This window comes from Ciconia boyciana, chromosome 5, assembly GCF_034638445.1.
Source record: "Ciconia boyciana chromosome 5, ASM3463844v1, whole genome shotgun sequence".
NCBI classification, from domain to species: Eukaryota; Metazoa; Chordata; class Aves; order Ciconiiformes; family Ciconiidae; genus Ciconia; species Ciconia boyciana.
In genome coordinates, this window is record NC_132938.1 from 11,288,782 (window position 1) to 11,296,968 (window position 8,187).

The 8,187-nt window shown below is 51.7% G+C and overlaps 1 protein-coding gene and 1 pseudogene across 1 annotated transcript; both read right to left on the reverse strand.

Annotated features, from left to right (window-relative positions):
- Positions 1 to 3,427: 3,427 nt before the first annotated feature.
- LOC140652054 (PHD finger protein 7-like) lies at positions 3,428 to 5,378 on the reverse strand (annotated as a pseudogene).
- Positions 5,379 to 5,715: 337 nt separating this feature from the next.
- On the reverse strand, positions 5,716 to 6,462 carry LOC140652055 (C-C motif chemokine 4-like). The gene is made up of 3 exons (XM_072862339.1): positions 6,351 to 6,462; positions 6,006 to 6,114; positions 5,716 to 5,821 (listed from the first exon to the last, which is right to left on the reverse strand). The coding sequence occupies exons 1-3, from the start codon at positions 6,457 to 6,459 to the stop codon at positions 5,716 to 5,718; spliced, it is 324 nt and encodes a 107-aa protein (XP_072718440.1). The 5' UTR covers positions 6,460 to 6,462.
- Positions 6,463 to 8,187: the final 1,725 nt, after the last annotated feature.

The following is an 8,187-nucleotide window of genomic DNA, read 5'->3' on the forward strand; positions in this document are numbered from 1 at the left end:
CTGTGTTGAGTTTGTTTAGCAAGGTAGTGGTGGGGTTACTTTCCTGAGCCTAGCTGGTGGTGGAGGCAAAAGTTCACTTCATAAATTCACCTCAGATCTCATGTGTGACCTTGAGAAAATTAAAGCATAGCTCTGTAGTATTGTCAACACCAAGTCTTCATACATTATAAATCAGTCCTATGAAAACAAATAGATTGCCTAAACTATAATGAGATTTCTGAAAACAATGCCCTGGAGAGGATTTTTACTGGACTCTCATTTTTGCCTTGTAAGCAATATAAACGTCTTGTCTTTTCTCTTCCACATTTTCCGAAGTCAATGCAGAGATTCTGAGTCACATGAACCTAGAAGCCATTGCTATAAGACTAAATTGCAGAAGTGGGCAAAAGTATTGCAGTATACATTGCATTGAAGAACAATTGAAGTAAGCATTGAAGTATACATTGAAGTATAGTGACCTGGTGTCCTGGTTTCGGCTGGGATAGAGTTAATTTTCTTCCTAGTAGCTGGTATAGTGCTGTGTTTTGGATTTAGTATGAGAATAATGTTGATAACACACTGATGTTTTAGGTGTTGCTAAGTAATGTTTACACTGGTCAAGGACTTTTCAGCTTCCCACGCTCTGCCAGGTGCACAAGAAGCTGGGAGGGGGCACAGCCAGGACAGCTGACCCCAACTGCCCATAGGGCTATTCCATACCATATGGCGTCATGCTCAGTATAGAAACTGGGGGGAGTTGGCTGGGGGGCAGTGATCGCTGCTCGTGGACTGTCTGGGCATTGGTCGGCGGGTGGTGAGCAGTTGCATCACTTGTTTTTTTTTTTCCTGGGTTTTGTTCCTCTCTCGCTTTCTTGTTATTTTCCTTTTCATTACATTATTATTATTATTATTATTATTGTTATTGTTATTATTGTTATTATTATTTCAATTATTAAGCTGTTCTTATCTCAGCCACGAGTTTCCTTACTTGTGCTTTTCCGATTCTCTCCCCCATCCCACAGGGAGCTGGGAGGGTGAGCGAGCGGCTGCGTGGTGCTTAGTTGCTGACTGGAGTTAAACCACGACAAATGATGATAGGAAAAGAAGCCCATTAGCCTTACCCAAATCTTGCAGAGCTCTCCACATCAATTTTAGGACTTAGAGCTTGTTTTAGTCTCATTATTACAGTGTATATATGTATATATACTGTCATTTGACATACTATATTCTGTCATTTGAAGTATTGATTGAATTTTTAGGCTCTCTGCAAATAAATTCATCTCCATGCTATATAAACTCTTACAAGTTCCCACTCTTTTCTTGTATTGAGCGTAGTTGTGCATAGCTTTATGCATTTGTTTGCTTGAGTTTTTGAGCTACACTGGGAAAATTTTTAGAAATGGGTAAGGGATGCCGCACCATTGGTTTGCTTATGCTGGCTTGTTGGATCTCATTCTCCAGTGCCCTTACATCTGTGTCAAGTGACCACCGCTTGGTATTATTCTGTATGTCCTGGCCCAAGTGCTTCACTCCCACAGGTAAAAAGCCAAAATAACTCTATGGACTTCTGTGTAGAGACTTTGGATTTTCGTTAGTGTCAGTGAGGCCAAACTCGTCATATAGTGCACCTTAGTGTAAGTAAGAAACATCCAGTGGGAGGTAATGGGAAATCAACTCCATTGTTTCCCTTTCCTGTGCACTTCAGGTCAAATTCTCCCTTCATTTTTCTGTAGCACAGTTGAAAAGCAGCTCAGCTGAATCCCCGGGACTGTGCCAAAACTGATGTAAGCAATGGATGTGTTAAGCTATTGCGGACTCTATTGTTTGCATTGTTCCAGAGGGCTGTAGCTGAGTTGATGGACCATCACTTTTTGTGTATTCATTCTTTATTGTCCTTATTAAAAAAGAAACATTAACGAAACATGATGTAGACCATTCAGAAGTCTGTCTTCTGCCCTCTGCTCACTTGAAAAACAAAATTAGAGAAATTTGGAATGAGGATGACATTGCAAAGCAATAAAAAGATCAGAGAAAGTCTTAGTTAAAAGAAAGACAGAAGAAAGCCTAATGGCACTTATGGAACAGTGTAGGGTTCCTGGTAGAATAAAAGAGAGGAGGACTTTGAAGCTTATGTTCAGAGGCTTGAATGTGATTTAAATTACATACTTCTACGTCAGTGTAAGAGCTGGACCAGCTGCTTCTGGCTTCAGTTTTACCAAAACCAGCTCACCTTTGAATTTGGGCCTTCACATATTCTATATACATCTAAATTTTTTTGCAAGTGATAGAAACCGCCCAGCATTTCAAATACTCTGTTGCAGAGCTCTAGAAATGAGAGCAGTTGCGGCCTTTCTCATCTCCATCTTCTCTCCTGGCAATATGGTCTGCAGGCTGAGCCTAACCAGCCACAATGTAGGGCGGGTAGGATAAGTGTGGCGGGTTTGCGAGGGTGCTGCTGGATTTGTCCAAATATGCCCTCACTCGGCCTCCCCAGGACCCTGCTGAGGGTGTACTGAAGTGATGTCTGTGAACCTTTTGCAAACAATAACCTTAGCCAAAAGTCTGCCCCAGCTGGAAAGTGATGTGTTAGATGTTTTCCAGGCTGCCCTTCCCTTCCCTCTGGGATACCACAGATATCTCTGTGTAGTAACATAGGCCCTACAAGTTTTAGGATTTTTCCAATGCCCCACTCCTAGCCAAACTAAATTTTAGCAAAGAGCACCACTGCATATTTTTTGTTCCATCCATGTAAGAATGATAAGGTGAAATACAAAAGCTTGTTTTTATGACCCTCAGTCCTCTCTGTAATGAATTATTTTCTTAATATTTGAGTGTTGGTAAAATTCCCACCAAACCCATCACCTCTTCCCAACCACAATCCTCATCCCGTGTATGAAAAAACAGTTCTACAGGCAGTGGGCTAACCTTTCCACCTTTCATTTTTCAAATCCTCGTCCTCGTTCTAGCTGTGCCAAGAGCAGCACTCAGGTGAATCAAATCTGTATCAAAGTTTTAGGAGAGCTGCTTGCTCTTCCCATCCAGTTCTTTCACATTTCGTCTGTATGGCTCCTTATCCTATAACAAATGCACGTCAACCTTTCATTCTCCCAAATCTATCCCAAATCTTAACTTTGATATCCAGGTCACTGGGAGACATATCCTCATAAGCCTCATCCAACCTGGTCTTGAACACTTCCAGGGATGGGGCATCCACAGCTTCTCTGGGCAACCTGTTCCAGTGCCTCAGCACCCGCATAGTGAAGAATTTCTTCCTTATCTAAATCTAATCTAAATCTACCCTCTTTCAGTTTAAAACCGTTACCCCTCATCCTGTCACTACATTCCCTGATCAAGAGTCCCTCCCCGTCTTTCTTGTAGGCCCCCTTTAAGTACTGGAAGGCTGCTGTAGGGTCCTCAATGGGGCTACGGGGACCAGGGCCACCAGCACTCACCCCTTCTCCTCCAACTGCTCCTGTCCTGCCAGGCACAGGCAATGGGCAGTGTCGCAGGAGCTGTGCTGCTGGTAATGGTCATCGAAGGCCCCATCCTCCTCCCAGGCAGCATCCGTGTGCAAGCTAGGGAGTGCTCAGCCCCAGGGGCGAGGAGGACCCCCGCCGGCACCCGGGAAGGCAGGAGGGGACCGGGCATTGCAGAGCAGGAGGGAGGCAGTGGGGAGGGCGCCGACCTGTCAGGAATTTTGATGCTCAGGTGAAACATCTCCGCCTGGAAGGTCTGCGTGTCCTGGCAGAGTGGGCAGCAGAAGTGGTGCAGGGCAGAGCGCAGTGCCTGGCCCTGGGGCAGAGCTGACATCAGCGGCGGGGGGGTCCCACGCGCTCCCCCGGAGATGGGTGATGGGGAGACGACAGGGGTGATGTCAGGGGCTGGGGGCAATGCCGCCTACCTGGATGCAGCAGCAGCGGAACCAAGTGCTGGCGCAGGCGGGAAAGACCAGGCTGTCATAGCAGGCCGCCCTGCCACCACCTCCTGGCAGGTGACGCAGGGGGTCTGGTCCTGCTGCACCGCCCGCACCCGCTGCACCAGCCGGTGCTTCCAGCAGAAGGACCTGCGGGATGGCGGTGACAGCTCAGCCCCAGCCCTCCTCTGCCCTGGCCCTGGCTGCAGCCCTGCAGGGTGGCTGCACTCACTTGAACTACCTGAAAAACTGGGAGATGCAGCATCGCTCGCTGCCGGAGGGGAAGTGGAAGTTTTGGGGGCATTGCTGGCCCCAGCAGGTGACCGAGGCATGCCACAGCCGGCAGATGCAGCACCTCTGGAGATGGCCCAGAGGCAGCTGGCATCAGCGCTGCACGCCCCTGGGGAGCCCGTTTAGCCCTTGCCCAGCACAGCCCCATGACATTTTGGTGGGCCGCCTGGCCGGTGACACCAGACCACTGATAGAGCCATGTACCCTCTCAAAATCCCCAATTTCTGCAGAAATGGGCCTTTTTGGATAAATGAGGATCTGGTGAGCTACTTGCAGATGGCTACCAGAGCATCCCTGGGGGCTTGCTGGCCTGTGCAGCACCGGCCACAGGGCAGGGGACTGTGGTGGGAACACGTTCCCCCCTGGCCTCACCTTCTGTGCCACCCACTTCAGGTCCTGCCAGATGTTGGGGAAGAGGAAGGTATAGAAGCCCTCTTCATCGGCCCCTCTCTGACTCAGCCCACTGGCGTGGTACTGAAAGAGGGGAAAAGAGGGTGTGTGCCAGGGGCTGTCGGCGGTGTGGGGCTGGGGACCGTGGGCTGTCGAGCTCTGGGGACTCACTAGGAAGTTCTCGTGGACGCAGAGCCTATCGTGCCGGCACAGCTGCCCAATGACCTTGGGTCACTGTCAGCCCGCCGCCACAGCCAGCACACTGCCGGGGACAGCGGCACCATCACCCCCAGCACCGCACCGGGGTGCCAGTGGGGGTAACACCAGGAGCAGGATGGGGGAGAGGCCAGAGCACCTTCCCACGGCATGGGGGCCTCTGCTTGCACGGCTGGGCACTGGCCAAAATCCCCTCTGGCAGGTGCCCGGGGGGTTGTTCTGCACTCACCTTCCTCCTTGGGGACCTGATGCTTCATTTGGGGGGAGGAGGCGCACAGGAGAGTCCTGCCTGCTCCTCCAGCAGCGCAGTGTGGGGGTCCCTGCAGCGCCGGGACCTCAGCTCCATCACTGCAAGGGGCTGTAGTGAAGGAGATGGCTGGGCGTGGGGACGTTGGTTTGGTTGAAGACTGTCCTGATCCTCCAGTGTTTGAGGTAAACACATCACTGAGTTGGTGGTGGATGCCCAGCGGGGCTGCCCAGCCTGGGGGGCTTGTGACTCGGCTCCGCACAACATGTGCGGGGAGGGCCCTGGGAAATGGGCAACCCCCAGCGAGATGCCGCCATCACCCCATAGGGATGTCTGGGTCATGCTGGGGGGCAGGAGCTGAGCCTGGGCTGGGGAGGGGAAAGCACTGCGGGAGCTGCCATGGGGCTGAGGCCGCCCTGCTCAGAGGGGAGCAGTGAAACCAGGGTGTGGGGAGGGCAAGAAAGACACCAAAAAGGTTTGATAATCCAAACACTTTATTTAGGCATCAAAAATCCTGACTCCTTATTAAAAGGCATGTCGATACCTTTTAAATCGTTTTTGTATTTTCACTTTCTTAGCAAACAAAATTTAGTTTAGCAAATGTATGTCAATTACAATACATTTTCCTGTTGAAGAAGGATGCAGCTCAAGCACTCTGTTGTGTGCCTGGTGCCAGGGGCTAAGCCCGCTGCACTGGGGTGAGAGCAGCAAAGTCCTTCAGGAGCGCCTGCACCCAGGGTTCCTGGGGGTTCACGCAGATATTCCTTCCCTTCTTGGTGACCACGCTGCCGGGAGAAAACCAACGTTGGGGCGCTCGGCCGGGGCAGCAGGGTGCCTGCTCTGGGCCCTGCTGGCAGCGCCCCGGGTGTTGCTGGCCATGTCCCCTTCCCCCTCCCAGCCACGCTTGGACACACTTGGGGCGCTGCCCTGGCTGTCACACCCTGACCCCCGGCAGTGTTGGGCACTCACACCACTGCTGGCTGGCTGCACCCGCTGCTGGTCTTGTAGGCAGAGCTGATGAGGCTGCGCGGGATGCGGTGCAGCGCGTATGTGAAGCAGCAGGGTCTTGGGACGATGTCTGGGGGGGCAGAGAGAGAGCCCCAGTGAGACCCCCACTGTGGCAGAGGCTCTGCCTGGGGCTCCCAGGGGATTCACCATCACCTGTGCTGTATTCCCCGGGGACACCCCCCGGAAGCCTCCATCCCTGAGGCTGAGTCCCAGCACTGGTAATGACCACCCGCTCCTAGCCCTCCCCATGGACATGAGGGTCCCATCAATGGGGACGGGGCTCTCTCCTGTGGAGGGACAGCAAACCTGTTTTCTGTGAGGGTGCAGCAACGCCGGAGTCACGGCGATGGGCCTCAGCTGGGGAGCAGATGGCGATGAGGAGCAGAGTGGCCAGGGCGACTGCAGGGACCTTCATGGTGCTGCGGGGGCCAAAGGAACCACAAGCGGGGCTGGAGCTGGGGTGGCTGCAGGGCTCTCCTCTGCACAATGCTCGGCCCCTGCTGCCACTGCCCTCCTTTTATCCCCCAGCCTCTGGGTGGGTGCAGGGTTTCATGGAAAGAAAAAGAGTGCATCATACCAGGGAAGTTATGTCAGGATTGCCTGGTTTTGCTGAGCTGGAGAAGGCAAGGAAACCAGAGAAGGGGAAGTGCTGGCCCTGGGGCTGTGACTTTCAGATTCAAGAGAGCACAAGTCTGATGAGGAGCGGCTGAGGGAACTGGGGTTGTTCAGCCTGGAGAAAAGGAGGCTCAGGGGAGGCTTATCGCTCTCTACAACTACCTGAAAGGAGGTTGTAGCGAGGTGGGTGTCGGTCTCTTTTCCCAGGTAACAAGCGATAGGATGAGAGGAAACGGCCTCAAGTTGCGACATTTAGGGGAGTTTTAAACTGGATATTAGTGTCGTGGTTTAACCCCAGCCAGCAACTAAGCCCCACACGGCTGCTCGCTCACTCCCCCACGGTGGGATGGGGGAGAGAATTAGAAGAGTAAAAGTGGGAAAACTCATGGGTTGAGATAAAGACAGTTTAATAGGGAAAGCAAAAGCCACGCACGCAAGCAAAGCAAAACAAGGAATCCATTAACTCCTTCCCATCGGCAGGCAGGTGTTCAGCCATCTCCAGGAAAGCAGGGCTCCATCACACGTAATGGTTACTTGGGAAGACAAACGCCATCCCTCCAAACATCCCCCCTTTCCTTCTTCCCCAGCTTTATATGCTGAGCATGACGTTATATGGTATGGAATAGCCCTTTGGTCAGTTGGGGTCAGCTGTCCCAGCTGTGTCTCCTCCCAGCTTCTTGTGCACCTGGCAGGAGCTGAAAAGTCCTTGATTTCGTATAAGCACTACTTAGCAACAACTAAACCATCTCTGTATTATCAACACTGTTTTCAGCACAAATCCAAAACATAGCCCCATACCAGCCACTATGAAGAAAACCACCTCTATCTCAGCCGAAACCAGGACAATTAGGAAAAATTTCTTCACAGAAAGGGTTGTCCAGCATTGGAACAGGCTGCCCAGGGAAGTGGTGGAGTCACCATCCCTGGAGGTATTTAAAAGACATGTAGATGTGGTGCTGAGGGACATGGTTTAGTGGTGGAATTGGCAGTGTTAGGTTAACGGTTGGACTCAATGATCTTAAGGGTCTTTTCCAACCTAAATGATTCTACGATTCTATTCCATGACCTTCATGGTGCTGCAGCGGCCGAGGGAACCACGAGTGGGGCTGGAACTGGGGTGGCTGCAAGGCTCTCCTCTGCACGATGCTCGGCCCCTGCTGCTGCTGCTTTTCTTTTATTCCCCCAGAGTTTCAAAGAAAGAAAATGATGCATCGTACCAAGGAAATTAGGTCAGAATCACCAATTTTTGCTGAGCTGGAGAAGGCAAGGAAACTGCAGAAGGGGAAGCACCAGCCATGGGACTGCGACTTTCAGATTCCATTTAGGTGCCTGGCAGGGAGTGGCCAGACCCCAAAACCTTGCAACACCAACCCTACCACTGCTGCAATGACCCCACCAGCCAAGAGCCAGGCTGGGGCACGAAGCTCCATAACCAGAGCCCTGAGGAAAATCAGGGCAATGCCAGAAAAAGGAAAAAAAAGGAGGCAGTAGCAAGTTTTGCAGCTTGCTTTCTGAATGTGCACTGGTG